We start from the raw sequence: 21,686 nt of genomic DNA, 5'->3' as shown, positions 1-21,686 counted from the left end.
CTTTGAAGGGACATTCATTAGCTTCTCTCATTAGAAAACTCTCTCTTGACTGCTGCCATTGCACCTGCATGATTGCAAATGTACATACAGATTTTCCTAGAGAAAAATATCCTACATTTACCATGTTTTAAAACAAAAATGTTTTCATTATTTTATATGCAAATTGTACTGTGCCTTTCCTTAAACAGATTGTGCTATTTAGCCTCTGCCATACTGTTTTGTCAGTTTGGACATAATCCTGATTTCATTGAAATTAGTGGCGTTAATGAGAGCAGGATTTAGTCCTCTATTACAATACATTGTAACATGTCAGAAATGTATAGAGATGTGATTCTCTGTAATATTCCAGCTGAAAATCATAAGCAAAAAAGGGAAACATTTGCCACAAGTCCATTGCCCAAATTGATTTTTATTCTTGTGTACAGTTATTTTAGCAACTTAACTAATTTGAAATAAAAGTTTTAAAGAAAAAATTAGTCTGATTGTAAAAGTTTTCAGCATATTAAAAAAAAAATTTTTAGATTTGACAGAAAACTACTAAATATTTGAACTCTCAACTATTGCTACCTTGTTCATTTTCTATTAAAGATAAATCTAAAAATTATTAGTTTTTTTTTTAAACAGACAGAAAAGTAATAAGTATTTGAATTCTTACAACTACTGCTACCTGGTTCATTTTCTATTAAAGATTAAAAAAAAACAAAAACTAATTTTAGATTTAACAGACAAAACAGTAATAGGTATCTGAATTCCTTCAACTACTGCTACCTTGTTCATTTTCTATTAAAGATTTCCGGTCTGTATTTTCATGGCTTCCTCGGGCCAGACATAAGAGTCCACTACAAAGCTGTCATAATCAGTGCTATAAACCTGTGAGCGGATGAATGCTTCCTTGTCTTCGGGCTCAGGATAGAAAGATGCTGTTTTATTGCTGTAGGCTTGTTCTGCAATCTGGAAACACACAACCAAGTTGACAATTACAACCTATTAAGTTTGTTGCAATGCTGTTCCAAAAGTAAGAGTAGAAATGATGATAGCTCAAAATTTAACAAAAGATACCAGATCCTCTGCTGGTGTAAAACAACAGATTTATATGAATTTACATCAGTTGTGGATCTGTCCCAATATATCATGAGGAGGGGATTAACAAAGGTTGTGCAAAATTTTCTGAAAAGCTGGGTTGCTGCATCCATTGAAATGAGTCTTACCCGTGGCCTTCTCACTCTCTTTACTCCTAGGGGAATTCTGCGCCCTGAATTGATACCTTCTGCAGATTTCTTGGCTCCCCTGCAGAAAAATGGGGGGAGCAAAGAAATCTGTGGGGAACACACGCCCCTTTCCCAGCAGCCTGAGTGCATCTGCTGGGAGCAGGTGGCAGTAGAGAGTAGATTACTGTGGGAGGGAGGAGGGAGGCTGGGCATGCATGCATCCATGGAGAGATGTTAAGGGGGTAGGGCTGGGCGCCTGCCTGTGAAAGTGAGAGAGACTCACTCTGTCCCTCTTGCTCCCTGTTGCTGCATTCCGGTCTTGGAGGCATAGGGCTGTGTGAAGCAGGCTCTGACCCTGAGGCAGAGCACAAATGTAACAACTAAGCTCGCAGGGTGCTAATGTTGACACTGTTAGTTCATTATTCCCATTCTTAGTCAATTAAGGCTCCTTTACCTTGCCAGAGTGATGTAAAGTATCAGAGGGGTAGCCTTGTTAGTCTGTATCCACAAAAACAATGAGGAGTCTGGTGGCACTTTAAAACTAACATTTATTTGGGCATAAGCTTTCGTGGGTAAAAACCCACTTCTTCAGATGCATGGAGCATCTTCCATGCATCTGAGGAAGTGCGTTTTTACCCATGAAATCTTACGCCCAAATAAATCTGTTAGTCTTTAAGGTTCCACCGGACTCCTCATTGTTTTAGAGTGGTGTAAAGGAGCCTTCTTGTAAATGACAGTAACGGAATCCTCAGCTAGGAAGGTCTATGGGCTTTCTCGCTTTTTCCCCTGTGCCAGAGAGGCACAATGGGGTTAGATTACAGCTCGGGATCTATTTTACTTACCCATTTAAAAAAATTGCAAGACAATGATTAGCAAAACTGTATGACTTTCATGTATGAAAGTCTGAGCAATTTGGTGTTCTGTAAAGTAGAATGTCCCTTTAAACACCAAAATAAAAGTAAGGTAATTTAAATGAAAATCCAGGATTATAACTGGAATGCAGGGTATTGGTTACCAAGTATTTGTAACCTTCATGTGTTTAGGAAATGCTGAACAGTTATTGTGATTTTTTTCTGTATGGTAGTTTAAATAAATTACCAAAATAAGTGAAATTGCTGTGATTATATTGCATTATTTTGACAAAAAAAATGCAGAATTTTGGATTATTTGCCCTGAATTCCCTCAGGAGTATCTCTGGTGGTGCAAATGGATTGCTCACTTTTATTCAGTAACATCCTAGCTTTTATGGCAGCAGTGGGCAAATTAGTCCCCCCTTCATACAAGCAAGAAAGAAGTGAAATCTTTCCTTTTAAGAAGATACACATCTTTTCTACATGAAGAAGGTAATTCTTTGAACTTTGATCATCTTTTGCCAAGGTTAACTCTTCCTTTCCAAGCCTCACATGAAATATTTCTTGCTTCATTTTGCTTAAAGGCTCAACGGCCACTAGATGTGACCAGAGCTGTTAAAGTTTGCCATAATTGACAATATCTTTCTTAGTAAAGCTAAATCTCCAAGAAATGGCGAGTTTTGATCCTACACCAGCGTGTGGGCTTTGTTTTAGTGATGATTGGGAAAAGCACCTGATTAAAAGCTTCTAAATTCTCCATAGTTAGTTGAATCAAGTGCTATATTACTAAGGCCTTTCATTTTTGGTTATTCGTTATTGGTAAAATTCCCAGGTTATACAAAAGTTATTTGTATTTTTTACCAATTGTAACCCAAATTTTGGACCTCTCTCGTACATGAAAATACTGATCATGTTAAGAAAATCTAATACACTACATTGAATAGAAATGTTTTTGTTATTAATCAATTAGTCAAAGTGTAAATGTGAGCCAGTTAAAGTAAGACAACATAGTGGAAGATACCCATGGATGTGCGTGTGTATATCAGTGCTTGAGTCCTAACCCCCCCCCCCCCCCCAACTTGCTGAAATTCCCGGACCCAATTTTCTGCTCCCAGGAAGAGAGATGGTGGCTCAGTAACCTGGATGGCCCAGGTACCAGAGCCACCATCTCTCCTTCTGGAGCGGGCCCAGAGGCAGAAGACTAGAGGAGGGAGCCTTAGAAGATGGCGCCCTTATGTTCTCCAGTTCCAGGCCCGCTTTGGTTTAGTAAACCAGGCCACCCAGATTACCAAGCTGCCATTTCTCCTTCCGGAGGAGGGAGTTGGGTCAGAATAGTCTTACCTTTCTCTATTTGTTGCTTCTTTTCTGTCCTTCCATCCCCCAATATTAACCCAGAAAATTGAAGGTCCCCCCCCCCCCCAATTTTCACCCGTTCTTCAATTTTTGTTATAAGCCTCATTAAATTCCTGGGAAATTTCAAATAAAAAGAAAACGAAGTGCCTTGTGCATCACCAAAGCATATGTGGCTACAGAAAAACTGAATTCAGAAGAAATCTGAACCCACTTATTTTCCACAGTGGCCTCTTGAACAGAAAGGGCATCAGCTGGCTGAAAAAAATCTGTGTGTTGTGCACATGCTCTCTCTCTCTCTTCCTCCGACCCCCAAGATGCAGCATTCTTTACTCCCCAAACAGATTAAACCTCCTTCTCTAGAATTAGGGTGAACCATCTTCTTTCTCCTTCTTATCACTGCCTCCCTATATTACAAATGTATTAGTCTTGGGGAGAGGCTATGATCCGAAATGGAAAAGTTACCTTGTAATTTGCTTTCAGGGATTGACCTTGACCTCAACCTGCCCCCTCTGAAGTTCTTTGGGTATTTCCACAAGAGCTCCTCTTTGGGTCCTTGCATATAATTATCACCATTGAATAAGTCATTACTGTTAAAGTTTAAATTTCTCTCCTAATGGAAATTCAGTATTTCAATATATCTTTGGAAACGTTCATCTAGCTTGAAGGCAGAAAGGTGTGGCCAAGCCCTGGAGCCCTGTATACAAGCCTGAACTGCTTCCAGTATTCGCTGGAAAACAGGCACAGCCCAAGTGCTCATAGATTCGAAGGCCAGAAGGGACGGTCTGGTTTCCTGTATAACACAAGCCAAAGAACTTCCCCAAAATAATTCCTAGAGCATATCTCCAACTAGGAGAGAGATCAGACCAGAAACTCAAGTTACAAATTTTCCATTTTTTTCCATTAAATTTTGCACCGAAGTTAAAAAAATTAATTCTGTCACAGTGAATAGAGGAGGAAAGTTTCCAGCACTTTCTGAAAGGATTTACCAAGCACAAAGGCAGTCTGATTTTAGCCTGAGAAGTCTGTTTAGAGATGTTTTGACATCTATGGAACACAGCTATTATCAGCCTGAAAAGAAGTGAACTAAAACAAGGCTTTTTATATGTACCTGGGATCCTGTTACCAAATGAATCAAAGGGAACCATGCCACAGATAGGGAGCTATTGACAACACCACTCTTCCAAAAGGCTGTTCAGTAAATGGGATTATCTATAACATGATAACCCACTCAGAAATAAAACTGAGAACTCATGGGAGACAAAAAGCCACAGGGAATGTAGAAATGGGGCTAAGTCTGTTGTTTTTCAGTGCTGCCAAATCTATGGGTTATCAAATTACTTTGGGCACTTTATAAGCTACTGACATAGTGCAGTCAATTTGGCAAAATCCATGCATGAAAAACATATATTTGACTTCACAAAATAACTATTTGTTCTGATGGGTCAAGATAAGGAGAATTGGAACAAAATCAAGCAGCAGCAGGCCAAAGGAAGGAGGAGGTTGGCATGTGAGAAGGCATTTATTCTCCTGAAAGGCAACTACAAGATAGAAAACTATTGACAGTATAGGTTCCAAACTTCATGGATCAGGTGCTAGGAACAGCACAAGCAACTAACCAGGTGGTACAGAATAAGCAGTAGAAACATCATTCTACTGTAGTCACCTGTAATTAAACACTGAGTATATCATATTTTCAGCTCCTTCACGCCTATGCCTGAACTGTAAGGATTTGAAATTTTAAAAAACACTCTGCTTGCTTCATATCAAGATTGATTTAAAATGACTAATGAATCCTGAAAATATTTTACTTCAGCTAATCTAATTTTAACATGCAAAGTGCATGGGTAGTGGAGAGTGGCTGCAGAATGAACTGAAATCACTTACCTTCACAGCAATTTTCAGTGACACATCTCGAATAGTGACTAATGGAGGGTATAGACGACCCTCCTCTAAATGTTTCTTTGAAACCTGTTGAGCTATCACCTAGAAATAAAGCAGAAGGTAGATTTATTTTAAACCCACAAGCCTACTTTACAGTAAATTCGTTCAAAAGCAACTTTCATAGTAAGTACACTTTCTGATTTTGCCAGATACAAAGTTCTCTGCATAGCACTGCTGTTCACAGTTCTTAAATCTAATATTTTGTAGAAAATAAAGTTGTCGTTAAATATATGCATGTATTTTCATATTTTCTTTAAATGTGTATTGACTTTTAATTATTCCTGTGCTTTTGTTTTCTTCTTTGTTATCTTCCTCCATATGCAGCATTTCACTAAGACTATGTGGTACTGAGACCTTAAGCCAAATTCCTTACCAAGGTGATTTCAGAATTTCATTAGAATCAATCCATCAACCTACCTGTGTTCTTTCCAAAACCACATGCCAGAGAAGAAGCTTCAGAGCTTGGATATGTCCAGGGCTCTTAAGTGTTATTTTGACAGGACCAAATCTTTCAGAATGGCCCCACGTCTATTTGTGGTTATAGCTGACTGGTAAAATGGATAACACAGTGTATGTACCTCTCTCACTATTAGAGTTCACTCCACCAGAGATCAAATGGCATCCTCAGTAGGCTTCCACAACATACCAATATCTGAGATCTGCAAAGCTGCTTCATGGAGCAAGCTGCTCATGTGACTTCAAGCATTACACACTGGACTTGGCTGCCAGATCAGATGCAGAATTTTGGAAAGCTATACTCCAATCTCTGTTGGACTGATGCAACTGATACCCTGCATACCCATTGTTCTGAAAAGGTTACTGCTTACTGCCAGTTACTTCAGAGCAGAAGGAAGCTGGAGTGTCTCCCTTGCTGCTTCCACCATGTTCTCAAAAGATCCCTCCTGTTCTGGTGAGGAAGTTCTAGCCAGCAATGCTGGTGATGACCGAGACCTCCTTCTTTTAATCCAGACATGTGAAGGAGTTCCGCGCCAAAGTTTGTTGGAGGGCAGGCCTTGCTAGGGCCAGTACTGCCATGTCGGCAGGTTGTGTTTGTACCAGCCCAATCATGGGTGGCTTATCTATTGCCAGTCCTGAACTGGGATTCAGTACCGCATGCCTTCCAAATATCCTTGCAGGCATTATCCACACCTTTCAGATGATGATTCCCTGCTCAAGTCGGGGAAAAGAATTGCCTGATGATGGGAGGAGAAATCTCTCTGTGGCAGTGCAGTGGATGTGGCTTTGGCTCCATTGGTAGTGGGCCCTGTATCAAAGCCTGTGCTAGTGCTGTATCCGGTGCTGAGAAGAACGGGGAGTGGGGTGGGCTTGTCAAAGGCATATCTCACTACTGGAAAGGATTCTGTCTCTGGGTCCAGTGCCGAGGAGAGCAGTGAAGGAGGCTCGTCTAAGAGTTCTCAGTATCAGGAAATTGGGATCTCTGGGTCCAGGGCCAGCCCTGGTCTTGGTGTCAATGTTGGCACAGGTGAGTCTGTCTTCCTTAACCTAGGTGTTGCTACTGGAATCTTGGTGCTATCCCTCATTGGTGTGGAAGATTTTGAGAGCTTCTTTCTCGGTCCAGAGTCCTCTCTGGGGGATGGATATGTTGCCCATTCTCAGTTGCATTTGCACTCAGTGCAGGCAAGCCTTTTTGCTCCAAAAGACAGTGCTGAGTTTCTTTTCCCTGGAGCTGGTGCCGTAGTCGGCACTGAGGCCTTCAGTGCTCAGGTAGTGTGCACCCTCTTCATCTTCCTTTCCCTGCTGGTACTGGGCGTGTGGTTCACAGTCAGTGGGACACTCCCCAGAGACAGGGGATGTCTCCATTCCTGGATCTGTGGCTACCTCCATGGATTGCTCCTATGGTGTACTTTGAGCCTTGTCTCTCGGGATTTCTAGGTGAATGCTGAAAAGGAGCAGTAGATAGCATGCTTGTCTGGGAGATGTGCTTCTACGAGACAGAACAGGCATTGCTGTGTTCATCTATGATAGGTATTAGTCCATTGCAGGAAGGACGGGATTGAACCTGGTAGGTTTTGAAACTGCCACAGCTAGCAGTTAGTGCAAAGTGCCTTGACCTACTGTACACACAGGGTCTCCCCATGTCTGTCCTGACTACTGCTTTTTTGAAGGGTAGAGTGGGGGAGCATGCAACAAAAATCAAACAAATAAATTAATATAATGAAGAAATGAAGAAAAATGGTTTTCACTGGAGAAGAATTCTGAAAATCAGAAGCAGGTTAGAAACAGTCCAGATTCTGTCTTGCTGGCATGGGTGGTAAGAGGGAACTGACGGAGGGTCAGGGCTGCTTCACCCTTTATATCCTCACACTGAAGCATGAGGAGGCTCAGGGTGCATACACTGCCCTGCTGGACATTGCAATGCGAAGATGCCAAATTCACATGCTTGGGGCACATGCATACCTACAGTGGAATCCACATGGACACATACCCGAAAAAGAAAGCAACCTAGAGCTTTATTTAACACTATAACCCTCCACACTAGCATCAACTTCCTGGACACTACAATCAGCTTCAACAATGGAACCCTACAGACAATTATATACAAGAATCTCATGGATCATCACACTACCTCCACAGATCCAGTAACTACCCCAAACATACCAAGAAATCTGTTATCTACAGCCAGGCCCTCAGAAACCACAGAATATGTTCTGAGGAGAAAATCTGGGATACAGACCTTAACACATTTAAAACTGCCTTCACCAAACAAGGACACTCCACCAGAGAAGTAAATCACATCATGGAACAGGCCATGCAAATACCCCAAGAGAACCTGCTTCAGTACAAGGGGATAAAAACCCTCCGACTGCACACCCCTAGTTGTCACCTATCACTCCACACTGGAAGCCCCATATGGGTATCATTAAACAGCTGTAACCTATACTGTATGAGACCACACCTTGAAATAAATCTTTCCTGAACACCCTCTTCTTGCCTTCAAACAACCCCCCAACCTCATCAACAGAGGCGAGCTCTCCACAGACCAAGACCCAGCAACTCAAAGTAGCACCTGAACCTGGCATAACAATAGATGCAAAACATGCAGACATATCTCCACTGCTACAATGATCAATACCTCCCACAACACATCTTTCAAAAACCATGGGTCCTACACATGCGGTGTACCTATCCCAGTGCACTAAATGCCCCATAACAAGTATGTGGGTGAAATGAGACAATCACTATGCTCTCGAATGAAGTCACACAGAAAAATAATAGAAGAGATAAATACCATATCACTCATGGTTGAACACTTTTCACAAAACGATCACTCCATATCTGACTTCTCAATCCTTGTCCTCAAAGGAAACCAGCCCAACACCTTCAAAAGATTAGCCTGGTTGCTTAAATTCATAACTTTGCCAAGTTATAGGGTTCCCAACCCTCCAGGATTTTCCTGGGAGTCCTCAGGGAATTAAAGATTAATCTTTAATTAAAGATTATGTCATGTGATGAAACCTCCAAGAATACGTCCAACCAAAATTGGCAACCCTAACCAGGCACTAAAAAACATGGTCTGAATAAAGACACTGGATTTAGGGCTTATTACAACAATCTGTAACCCACTAATCTCCCTCTTTTGACCTATGACTGCAGGGATGTTAACAGGCCACTTCACCTTGAATGGTCTGTTAGAATATGTCTGTGTTAACTAGTTATGCTAAACAATCTGTTCCACCTTGTATTTACTCTGCGTACCTTTCCCAGACCTGAAGAAGAGCTCTGGGTAGCTCAAAAGCTTATCTCTTTCCCCAACAGAAGTTGGTGTAATAAAATATATTACTTCATTCACCTTGCCTTTCTAGAGCTTTATTGTTTGTCTTGAGTCATAGCATTGAATTTAATTTGGTTTTAGATAACATTAGGCTTTCAAATGTTGTTGTTATGCTGTAGATTGGGTAGCCCACAGGTAGTGTCTCTTTGATCTATGGGCAGTTAAAAATTTCACTGCAGCCACTGAGCATGAAGAAGAACAGGAGTACTTGTGGCACCTTAGAGACTAACAAATTATGATCACTGCCTTCTATTCAAGCTAAATGAGGGAGTAGTTAAATGCCCCTTTGTTTAGAGATAGCTGACACAACAGAAGCCACTATCCATATTACAGACCATCATGGCATGGCACTAAACCATGAGGTCTGAGTGCAAATGCTGAGGGTGGAGTATTGTTTGATGGAGCTGTGTGTGTCAGTGAGTCAGAAGAAGACAGAGAAAGCAGCTTTCCAAGGAGACAAGAGAAGCAGAAAGCCCAGAGTGAATGCTCTTTAGGCTGAGTGCTGGCTGGAAAGTGACTTGGAGGAACAGTGAGCAAAGAAGCTTTCTCCTGTTGTTTGATTCCTACTGTGTCCAGGGAAACAGGATTTTGTATACATTCTTTGTAAATAAACAAGATTGCATCAAAGAAATATCGAACATCAGTTTTTTCTTTTAGGCTATGTCTACAGTACAGCTGGGATCGAAGCTCTGAGATTGATCCACCGGCGGTCGATTTAGTGGGTCTAGTGAAGACCCACCAAATCGACAGCAGATCGTTCTCCAGATGAGAAGAGTAAGGTAAGTCAACGGGAGAGTTTCTCCCATCGACGCCCCGCAGTGTAGACCCTGCAGTAACTCGACCTAAGGTGCATCGACTCCAGCTATGTTATTCATGTAGTTGGAGTTGCGTAGCTAGGTAGACTTACTGCAGTAGTATAGACATAGCCCTAGTGGAAACAACCTCCAAGACCCTAAATATTGGCTAACCACTCAGGCTAAAAAGGGGTGACGTTATAATAGTAACTTTACGTAAATCGAGGAATCGTGCTTAACTGTCATTTACACACAGCCTTATTTTAAATTCTGTTGGAAGAGGGAATGCTGGCCAAGACAATGGCAGGTTATATACCCAGTACATTCACATGCATGCAAACTATTGCTATCAAACTATCAGCATTTAAAATTGATCTTGAAAAGCGTATTGGCCACTAAAATCCACTAGAGGGAGCCACAATAATTAGGAATAGAAAATATAATCCTGTTTTATTTTATTTTATTTTATTTTGGTTTCCCCCTTAACAACTAGTGATTGTTTGCTCCTCCCACCCCACCCCCCAAGGGTAAACAAGCTCTTTGATAAAACAGGACATATATTTATATTTGTCAGAAGAATAAGTGAGATCTGTTGTTTCTAATTTGATTTATTCTTGGATTTAACAGGTTAGGATTTTGCTGGGGACACAAGGCTTGAAGATATTAGCTGCTGTTAGCTTAAAGCATCGCAGAGAAAATGTGAAGTGAAATGTTTTGTTTTGTAGCAGGAGACTACAGGAAGCAAGTTGGAGAATAAAAACTGGACACTATTCTGGATGAGACCAGTGACAACCTTAGCTCACACAGAATCCAAAAGAGTTTCTGTGCTGTACTTCTATAACAAGGCATTTGAAACAGTGTATAAACACAACCACAAACTAATATTTTCAAAGGAAATTTCACATTCTTCAAGTGTACTATGACTAAGTAAAAGCATTTTTCAATTAATTTATGTTTTTAATAGAAAGGGAAATAGTCCAGCATTTAAATGGATGTCATCCAAGACTGAGCACATGGTATCAACCAGGTGCAGACATCTTGGCTATTTGGGAACATATTTTCTTTAATGAAAAGGTTTAACGGGATTATCTCTGAAGTGAACTAACTGTAGGCTTTATAGCGCCAAGAGTATTTCATTAGTTTATAATTCTGAACATTTTTGTTGTGCTTGGTAAAGTTTAGAGGAACAGGTAATGTTCCTTGTCATTGCAGAGAAATTGCCTGCAATTAGGAGGCATTATAGCTCACAGTACCTTAGCTTTATCATCCAAACTCAGTTACATTCTACTTTACTTGATATGAAGGGCAGAACACCTGAAAACAGAATCTGAGGTACTTACAATAAGTGAACTGTTCCTTCTATCAGAATTAATTGAAGAGGTGGCAAAGCAAGAGGTCAATAGTTGCAGGCATGCAGCCTGGCTTCATATTTTCAATAGCTCTCTTTTACAGATAAGCCTACATTACATGCTAAGAAGGTCTTTTCATTTAACAGTTATGTTTTGGGAGTCTCTTAAAATCTGGAGCTTGCTTGGCACTTCCATTCACAATTGTTTTTCAGCTTTTAATATCATAATTATTTCAAAACCTACATGACAAACAAGGTATACTGTGATTTTAGTCCTTTATGGAAGATTTATACCCCTTTTTTCCCCTTCCCTCAGGACTTCAATGGAAACTTTTAACACCTCTTACCCTCAATGATTTGTGACCTTTTTTGGTGAGGGTTCCCTCAGTAGCCCATCCATGCTACTCCTAGCTCTTGCTTGTTCACACAGTTCAATACAGAGTGGTGAGCTTCCTCCCACACTCACTTGAGATTCAAACATGCTGCTGTTTCCAGCACAATTAGTGCCTGCAGTATGAGACCAATTGTGAGTATTCTATCCCCATAAGTATCATGAATGGCTGTGTATAAACTTCTGAGCTACCAAGACTGACTATATAGGGTAAAGATATTTGCTCATGTAAAATTTCATGAGGGACTTGAATACTGCATAATAACTTATACAGCAAACTCTGCACTAAAAACAACTTTTAGGAGGCAGACCCTGTTTTAAGAGATTTAAAAGTACTGTATCAGCCCAGTTTCCAGAACAATGTTGTTTGACTGCTAGTAAAAACTGCCTCTGTCAGCAACCAGTTTTTGCTGGTCTTTTGGACTGCCACTTAAGACATGTTTCAATTCATGTATATAGAACCTTTCATCCAGCAGTATTCCAAAACACTTTACAAACTATATATGGGAATCACTTAACCCAAACCAAAATGAAGCTACTTCTAGAAAGAAATGAGGCAACTGTTTAACAACACGCAGCAGTTTAGGACAGTAAGTGAAGAATACCATATCCAATTGAAATTACAGGGGAGGATTTGAGCAGGCAGGATGTAATTATCCAAAGTCCTATGAGATGGATCATTGCCCTTCTTGGATGGTTAAAGCCAATGGAAACAGTCTGGCCTTTTACTAGTTTTACTGATGGAAACTGTGAATGTCCTTCAGCGAGAGGGCAAGCTGATGGCACTTTTTAAAGATGCCAGAATATATCTTGCTTAACAAAACTACTGATGGAAACTCCAGCTGGTACAGCATGCAGCTGCCCACCAGTAAGTATTGTAGACCAAAGGAGCAACATACTACATTTGCTTCTAGTTATCTTGCAGATGAAATTCAAGGTGCTGAATAGCCTGGGTCCCAGTTGTTTGAGCCCACTTTCCTGCCTTTGCTCCATCAAGACAACTTCAGCAGGAGGAAGAAGAAAAGCTTGGAGGAGTTGGGAGCTGGGTATTCTAATCTCTGGAGCTGTTGGGAATGTGTCTGAGCCTCACAATCAGGATGAAATGTAGCTTCTTTTCATCTAGGTTTTCCATAATATTTGCTGGATTCACTTGTTTTTAAATCTTCTGGATGCTACCCACTGTCTTAGGTGTCCTCAAAGACACTTAGTCAGCTGCTGTGGATATTTGAACTGTGCTCCACATTTTTGTGAAGCTGTTAGATTCTACTTGGTGTAAGGTGTACATAGAAAGCACAGTAAAACCCTGTAAATACTTGTAGCAATAATAATACATTGGAGTTTACCGAGTACATAAGGGATAACACCTGCTTATTTTTTTTGAAAGTTCCACGGGATCTTTAATAACTTTCAATGATCAGGGTTGTAATGTGAAATCTAATCTGAAAGACTAGATTACAGCAAAACGGTCTTCTAACCCTAATTGCATTCTGGGGCATTGCCTGAATACTGACTCAAAAGAAAGGATGCCACCTACTAATTCACTAGTCTCATTTCCTTCAGAACCTAATTTTTTCTTGGAGGTCTCCCTTCCAAGTATTGATCAGGTTCAATATGATTTTAATTTATGAGTCCACAATCTGAGAAAAATGGCTGCAGATTGAAAAAGAAAATAATTTAAATTAATCTTTTCTTTTTAAATGTCTGATTTTAGCTGTTGCCAATAATTAAACATACTTGGTTTGAATAAGAGTTTTTCAATCACAAATCATACTCTTTTCTGACGGATCATGAAGCAAAGTGTGTACGTGTAACATACATGGTCTGTCATGGAAAATATTGTGAAGTCACAAATTCCAAACAATCACTGAAACTAAGCAGGAGGAGATGATGGAGAAGGAAATCTTAAGAGAGCTGAAACCCTAAACTAAGTTTCATAGAAAACTGCAGAGGTTACATTTTTGATTTCTATGGAAAGCAAAAAATAAGGAGTCATAAGTGCACACATTAGGCACTGGAACAATTTATCAAGGATTGTGGTGGCAATTTTTAAATCAAGATTGGATATTATTCTAAAAGATATGCTCTAGGAATTGTTCTGGGGAAGTTCTGTGGCTTGTGTTATAGTGGAGGTCAGACTAGATGATCATAATGGTCCCTTCTGGCCTTCGAATCTATGAATTTGGAAAATTATTTTCTCTATTTGCCATTTCTTCTTTGTCTCTTTCACTGGCTCTTCATCAGCTGTGCTTTAGCCTTATATCTATAAATATTTCATTCCTCATGGAGCTGTGAACAGAAGGAGTCTATTTTTCACTGAATGCTTTGGTATGCACTTGTTGGTGTTAGTAGGCATCACCCTAGGTAACTCGGGGGGTTGGAAGACCCGAGAGTCGATGAAGCCCCCCCCGCTCTAGGCCAAAGTGAATCAAAGCCCCTGCATGTTAAACTTTACTAACCTCACAGGCCAGCAGCTGGGAAGCAGTAGTGATAAGGGAAACCTACATGCTTCTAACTAAAGGACAAGATTACTTGCAGAAAGGAACAGTGAGAACAAGCCTCCCAGCCAAGTTCGTGTAATGTAGCCAGAGGGAGAATGGAGGAGGGGGGGTGAGAAAGGACGGGGAAAAAGGGAAAGGCTTAGTTACAAACTGTATAAAAGACAAAGGCTGCTTATGTTGGTGTGCTTGATTTGAGACGTGCCTGTCTCCTGGCACCACTTTGAGATCTCAAATAAACTTTGATTGCTTCTCCACCCTGGTGTGTTCATTGGTGCGAAGCACACCGGGCAACGGACCCCGCTGTTGCTGTCCTCGGGCACTCTGTGCCGGCAACACACTTGTAGTATATGGTTCATTCGTTGGGTGTTACCTACTTCTGTGATGCTAAGAGGTTTATGGAGTTTTGAGCTCTAGTTTTTGAATCTTTTCATATTTTGTCTCTTTTGTCTCTTCATATTTTGTCTGTGTGTGTCTTGTTTGGTGCCTCTATAGATGATTAGTTGTTTGGGAAAACTGATTTCTGGTGCAAAAGGTTTGACTATTTATGTAACGTGTGCCATAAATGTGCACCAGACTTTACAAACATGTAGAAATACTGGGTCCATACCCTGAGGAGTTTTTAATCTAATTAAGAAAAATACAATATATGAGACAAGCATTCACGTGCAAGAAAGAATAGAAACATTAGTGGCTGGACAGCAATATAGGAAAACTAAGAAAGAAGGTATTTGAAAGTGAAGAGGAAGTGTTGCTTTGTACATGGAAGATGGGCGAGACTATTCCAAACATAGTAGCAGAGGTTACATAGGAATGTAATAAGTCAAGACAGTATAGATGCAAATAATAGCAAAGTTGTGGATAGGATTATGAAGGATAAGGAGGCTGAAATTAATATGAAAAGACACCAGTGGAGAGATTCAGGGACTGGAGTGATGGGGTCATATCAGTGAGGGCTAAATACACAAAGGTACTTTAGTTGTTGCAATGCCTAACCCCTTTCATGCCCTGCTACCTAGTGGAATCCTCAGTTTTGAGTTAGGTGCCCAGGCTCCCCATAAATGGCTTGGGGAGACTTGGGTGCTTAAGGAAGGGAACATAAGAAGCCAGAATGCCGAGAGAGGAGCCACCTAAGCTCCAGAAAAGTCAATAGGAAGAGAGGACAACAGTAAGGGTGGAGAAAGTTCCATAATGCTCAACCTGCTCCTTCCTACTCTAAATTTGCTAATATGACTATGGGTAATGCAATGAGAGGCTCTTTGTCCCTGTTCCCACAGTGGCAGCTAATGCAGATGGTCACAGGGCAAGCTCACATGTGCAGGTAGGAGGCTCCGACAGCAACTCATAGTCCCAAACTTTTCTCCTTTGCTCCCATGACTCTCAGTTATGTATGACTGACCTCTTAGCACCATCAATGGTGGACCTTCCCAAACCTCCCAGTCACATATAGTCTTCTGTTAAGTGGAGAGCAGGGAGGGAAAGTTCACACCAAGACAGCAAAAAAGAACAAAAATTAGAAAGTAAAATACAACAGAGAATAAAAGATAATCATAAGAGAAACGAACAGAGACAGAAAAGGTCAGGAGAGAAAATGGAAAGAAAAAAAAGATGGTGGTAACTGTAGCAAAGCATGGCACAAGGAAAAACATTATGAGGGAATCCTTCCACCAATTTCTCACAAGAGAACTCCACTACAAAAAATGCTAAAAACCCTTGGGCTAAAGACTCTAACAAGATAAAGATACTCTTGAAAGAATTACAAATAATAATGAAGGCAATAATAAACACATCCAAATATGGATAAGGTATTTGGTAGAGTTTCCTTTAGTCCAGATTTATATCAGTATCTCCCCATGGTTGTCTCTCTGTATAGCATTAGATAGATAGATAGATGCACATACTCCTGAGGGCATTCAGCGCCAAAAAAATTAAAAAATCTGCACCAAAAAAATAAAATTCTGCGCACATTTTAAAATTCTGCCAATTTTGTTGGTCAAATAAATGTGGTGGCTCTTTTTGGTGTTTCTCTTGTGTACATGTGACAATCAGGGTCCAGACACCCCAGGGGGAGAACAGAAGGTTTAAACCTAAAAATAAAAGCAATTAAACCAACCAATTTAATACTATGTTGTTTTCCTGTAAGAGGATATCAAGATCTTTTATGAAATTTTATAATGCACTGAACTTAATAATCATTATGAGATATGTACACAAGATACGTGTGTGTGTATATATATACAATGTAATGGTAACTGTGGTGCAACTTCAGCATCACTTCACAACAGGGTGGTAAATGAATCAGGCAGGAAGAAGCTACCTCTCCAACCAGACAAGTCTGGCTTTGAGCACCTAGCCATTGTCCAGCCCAGAAAAAAACCAATATGGAACCATCCAAGCAAACAGGAACAGTTGAAACCGAAAAGAAAAATTCATCTTTGGAACCCAAGAAAGGAGGGAGTCTCCCCCACTCTGAATATCTATAGTGACTGAAAAAAATGCAAACCCTTTTAAAATGGAAAGGGTTTGAACTGAAGGCCAATCAGAACTTGGGGGACAGATACCTCTGACAGCTAGGGGGGCATGCTGGAAAATTGCTTTAAAGCAATAGATAACTCTTAGAAAATAATCCCTTAGAAAAGTGATTTTAGCTAATATGAAAGTAAAGCCAGAGGTGGCGTCTGTATGTTTATTTTCTGTATAACGTGTATATGTTTGTTTTCCCTTACTATTTCATTTTTGAACCTGTGGGTTATTTTTTATAAATAAGTTTTTAAATAAATTTATATATAAACTTTTTGTTTATTTTTATCCCAAGCAGATCTCTGGTGTGCAAACTGCATGGAGTATATATGCCAAAGTGAGCTGGTTTCCTGCCTCCATGGGTAACAAACCAGAGGGGAATGTTCCAAGTGTCTGGTAATTAAGAATGTGAGGACGATGTATTTCGGGAGACCTATGACTGGAGCAGGGGCGGCTTTTGGTGTCACCCTAGAAAGAGTAACTTGGTTGGTGAGGCCTTATGTTTGTGGGCAGGCTACTGGTGTCAGAGAATTGAACCACAGCTGCATAGCAAAAAGGTGCCTAAAGTCCTCTAAACCTACAGGGCTGGTGGTGTCAGAACCCCTTACTGGTCTGGGTGGACTCCAAAACATCATAGTATGTACTTGGCATGAAAGCTTTTCTATTGCAAGAACAATTTATACCTAAATTCCATAGGAGGAGGAGTCACATTTTTCCAATAATGTGAAATACAAAGTCTTGCTGCTAACAATAAAAAATTAATTTGTCATTCTGTTTAAAATGTAGATCCTTTACTGGACCATTAAGTAAGCAGGTCAGGGGATCTCTAGGAAGGTACTATTTGGCCATAAAGATGAATTGCTAAAAATTTCTTCCCAAAACTGTCTAATTCCACAATCACCACATCTGCAAGTACGTTCACCTTTCCTCACAACCACTCCAACAGAGCGCCTTCCTAGTAGCAAAAATATGACTGTTTTTAACTTGAGTTAAATGCCATCTAAACAGTAATTTATAACAATTTGCTTTATGACAGACACAAATTGAAGATACATATCCCCTTTCCCACACAGAGACCCACTCATTCAGATCAAATTATTTGTCTGGGTCCCTCTCACATCCTTTCATCGGGGTTGTTTACTTATCAATATCTTTTTCGGTCAAAATTGTATACATCTTAGAAATTAAACCTTTTGTTCCAGCTTGCTCTTGGATCAACTCCTCAAATGTGATTAAAGGTCTAGATCAGTGGTTCTCAAACTTTTGTACTGGTGACCCCTTTCACATAGCAAGTGTGATCCCCCTTATAAATTAAAAACACGTTTTTAAATATTTAAACACCATTATAAATGCTGGAGGCAAAGCGGGGTTTGGGGTGGAGGCCGACAGCTCACGACCCACCCATGTAATAACCTTGTGACCCCCTGAGGGGTCCCAACCCCCAGTTTGAGAACCCCTGGTCTAGATAGTGTCATCTTGTATCCAGATTTCAGAGTGCGAAATATTAAATGATGAAGTGAATTTCATACTGGACATCTGAACCCAACTAATATTAACTTCTTTATCAAAATAACTGCTTAAAATATATAAATGTATTTATAGCAGTAGAAAACTTATATTACCTTACAAATAAAGAGCTAAAATGTTAAAAGGAAATATTGTTTTCTGATTTGAAAGATAGCATTTGGATATTTATTTTAGTGTTTATTACATAATCACTGATTTTAAAGGTTTTTAAAAATTATTTTGAATAGTGTACCCACCTCAGCAGTAGTGAGAAAAATTTCTTCACTTATGTATCTCAATCCACATGAAACAACACCAAGGGCAACTCCAGGAAACACATATGCATTGTTACCCTGTCCAGGATAGAAAGTACGCCCACTTGGAAGTGTCACAGGGTCAAAGGGGCTTCCACTTGCAAAAATGCCACGCCCCTAAAACAAAATATATTTTGAAAGTGTTACTAGTTTGTTTGAGAGGAAACTTGTTCTCATGAAGGTTTTACATAACTATTTAAATATTACAATATTTCACTTATATCTTAACTAATCTTCTTGGCACTCTTCATTGGATATTAGATTTATTTGACCTGACAGATGTCCTGGATGACAGAATGCTGATCATAGTATCTACAGAGTATCCTGTGTGGTTGATTTATGCTATGGAGTAGATACTGGCTTATTAGGAAGCAACAGATTATATACATTTATTCAGAAGCCATGAATGTGATTTAGAGAAAAGATAAGGGAAAGTGTAAGCCAGTGTTAATGATCAATTCCTTTATCATCATGGGAAATACAGATGTGTAAATATCAGGAAATATGGGAGGAAACGTTTATACTTGTAAAATTCAATTAGTGTCATGCTGCCAAATGTAAGCTTTAGATTTGAGGTGACTTTAGGTGTCTCACTTTTCTGTTAAACTGAAGTTCACCCTGTGCAGAGGGCCAGCACAAACCATATGAACCAATTAAATCTTCAAAATAGGACTTAAGGAGGATTTAAGTAGTGTATAGTCCTTGTGCTGACCCTTTGCAAAGGAATGAAATTCAGTCTTAGCAAAGGCTGAGAGCACTGGTGACACACCCAATCTCCAGTGCCTTTTGTGGATGTCTGAGGAGTTGTCTTGGAGGCAACTGTGAGCCCTATCTTATTAGTGCTTTCCCCATGTAGCTGATGATCTATAGCAGGGTTAGGCAACCTATAGCACGCATGCAAAAGGTGGCACGCGAGCTGATTTTCAGTGACACTCACACTGCCTGGGTCCTGGCCACTGGTCTGGGGGGCTCTGCATTTTAATTTAATTTTAAATGAAGCTTCTTAAACATTTTAAAAACCTTATTTACTTTACATACAACAATAGTTTAGTTATATATTATAGCCTTATAGAAAGAGACCTTCTAAAAACGTTAAAATGTATTACTGGCACGCGAAACCTTAAATTAGAGTGAATAAATGAAAACTCAGCACATCACTTCTGAAAGGTTGCCGACCCCGATCTATAGTAAGAAACAAAAATCTAAATTCAGAATAATGAGATAGGTGAAATTCCAGAGGCTCTACTTGAACTACCTATAGTTCTGAGCCTTGCCTTGCTGAGATGAGAGTACTTTAGGCTTTAAATAGTAAGGTCAAGTAGGGGTAGGATGCTTATGCTCAGCCCTACAAGAGGTCCTTTGTCCAGCCCCCTTTAAAATTGCTAAAATGATTAATTTTTACTGTTTAATAGTTTTGAGAGACTCCTTGTAGCACAAAATGTTAGTTTATTTTAGGAAACTGAAAATGTGTATTTTAAAACACACCAATGTTCCTATTCAGTTCTTCAAAAGGATATTTTGTTTAGCCTGGTGTCGTGCAGTATTATCATGGACTGTTTTTTATATGTTTTGGTGAGAGATATTCCGGTATATCTTTAGCTCTGGTTACTGGATATAGCTGCCCATTATAATCAACCGTTCATATTGTATGCATTCCTGTTTGACTCTTGCATTGCACTGTCATATGTACTTTTCAGTAGAGGAACGGGACATGCTACATTTTTGTTTGTATGACAGTACAAGCTTCCTTATACAGAGGAGAAATCCAATACAGAACCCATGATCCAATGCAAAAGGCAGATGCATCAGTTACTCACACTGCTGCTGTGGTTATTAACACTCACTCCAGAAGCATAGGACTTTAAAAAAAATGAAAAAAAAAAAAACTGTAGTTCTTTGTTCTTAATTTTATTCGCACATAACCAGTTCTCTGTACTTTTCACCTGTGTCTTTAGTTACCGGAAATCTGAGTAACAGAGGTCAATGATCTTGGGGCCCCATTCTCAATACAGAATGATTTCTAGTATTTTGCTTCCTGCAAGAAGGCATGTCTATCTTGAATATTTAAAAATACAAAACATATCTTTAAGGAAAAACAGGTCACTGTGCATTTAAATGACACATACAAGGTGGAACTAAATCAAACATAACATATGTTACTAACAGTCTCATAATTGACAACTACTGATATGTTAAGTATAGTAATGAAGGACAGAGAGTATTAGACAAGCATCTAAAGGCTGGCTATAATGCATTGCCAACCTACTAAATGCTGCTCTATCCTAACTTGGTGGGGAGATTCTTGCAGATGGAATATAGAGTGCACATTCTCTGTCGCTAACTGCAGTACACAGGAACAGTTAGCTAAAAGCACTAAAACACTTCAATAAGGCTCCTCTCATTTCTTTGCTGTTTAATTTAGAATAAAAATATGGCTGTTTCATAGCCCCATGAAATGTATTAATATTAAAAAATTGGTGAAATATTTTTCTGCCTAGTATTTCTGAAATGCAAATTAAAATCAAGTTATTCAGAGATCATTTTGTTTGTTTGGTGTTTTGTTTTGCTTCAATGGAATTATCAGATTTGTGATGTTACACATTTAACTGTTTCCACATAGAGAATTAACTAGTTGGTATTTCTAATCTAGAGCTTCTACATTCACCTAAAACAAATACAATTTTAAAACATAACAAAGCAATTGTTGATAGCTGTTTGTTTTTCTTTCTCTAACACTACATTTAGTGACTATATACATTAACCTTCCATTACCTCAGTCATCTGGTAGCACTGCTCTGCAGAGCACTCCGCTTTGCTGGTTGGGTTACTTAGGGCAAAAATGATAGGCTGCTTGTTAAAGGAAGCCATATCTTTGAGAATCTGTTTTGTAAATGCACCACCAATAGCTGCAACTCCTAAATAAAAGAAGAGAAACACATGACAGAAAATGTAGGGAATGCAGTTTGTTCAAGATATTAATGAATGTCATTTTGAAAAGGAGTAACAATACAATAACATTTTCTTTTACTACAACTTCTCTATTAACATTTAGTTGATTTTTTCCCTACTTCCGTGATAAAAACAAAGGAGTAACTTTTACATGTGCATAACCTCAGGACTCTATGTCTGCAATTGCTAACAATAGGAAAGTTACTTACCTGTTACTTACCAG

The 21,686-nt window shown here is 39.5% G+C and overlaps 1 protein-coding gene across 1 annotated transcript in view; it reads right to left on the bottom strand.

Annotated features, from left to right (window-relative positions):
- Positions 1–389: 389 nt before the first annotated feature.
- The window catches only part of ME1 (malic enzyme 1), a 335,701-nt gene continuing 314,404 nt past the window's right edge, over positions 390–21,686 (bottom strand). The window contains exons 11-14 of the mRNA XM_054021851.1: positions 21,287–21,429; positions 18,458–18,631; positions 5,297–5,395; positions 390–951 (exon numbers count right to left, since the gene is read on the bottom strand). Of these exons, the coding sequence (XP_053877826.1) occupies positions 784–951; positions 5,297–5,395; positions 18,458–18,631; positions 21,287–21,429 (584 nt within the window). The 3' untranslated portion in view covers positions 390–783. The remainder of the gene's footprint in view (positions 952–5,296; positions 5,396–18,457; positions 18,632–21,286; positions 21,430–21,686) is intronic.

Source organism: Malaclemys terrapin, chromosome 3 (assembly GCF_027887155.1).
Source record: "Malaclemys terrapin pileata isolate rMalTer1 chromosome 3, rMalTer1.hap1, whole genome shotgun sequence".
In the NCBI taxonomy this organism is placed as follows: domain Eukaryota; kingdom Metazoa; phylum Chordata; order Testudines; family Emydidae; genus Malaclemys; species Malaclemys terrapin.
This window is presented reverse-complemented; position numbering and strand designations above follow the sequence as displayed.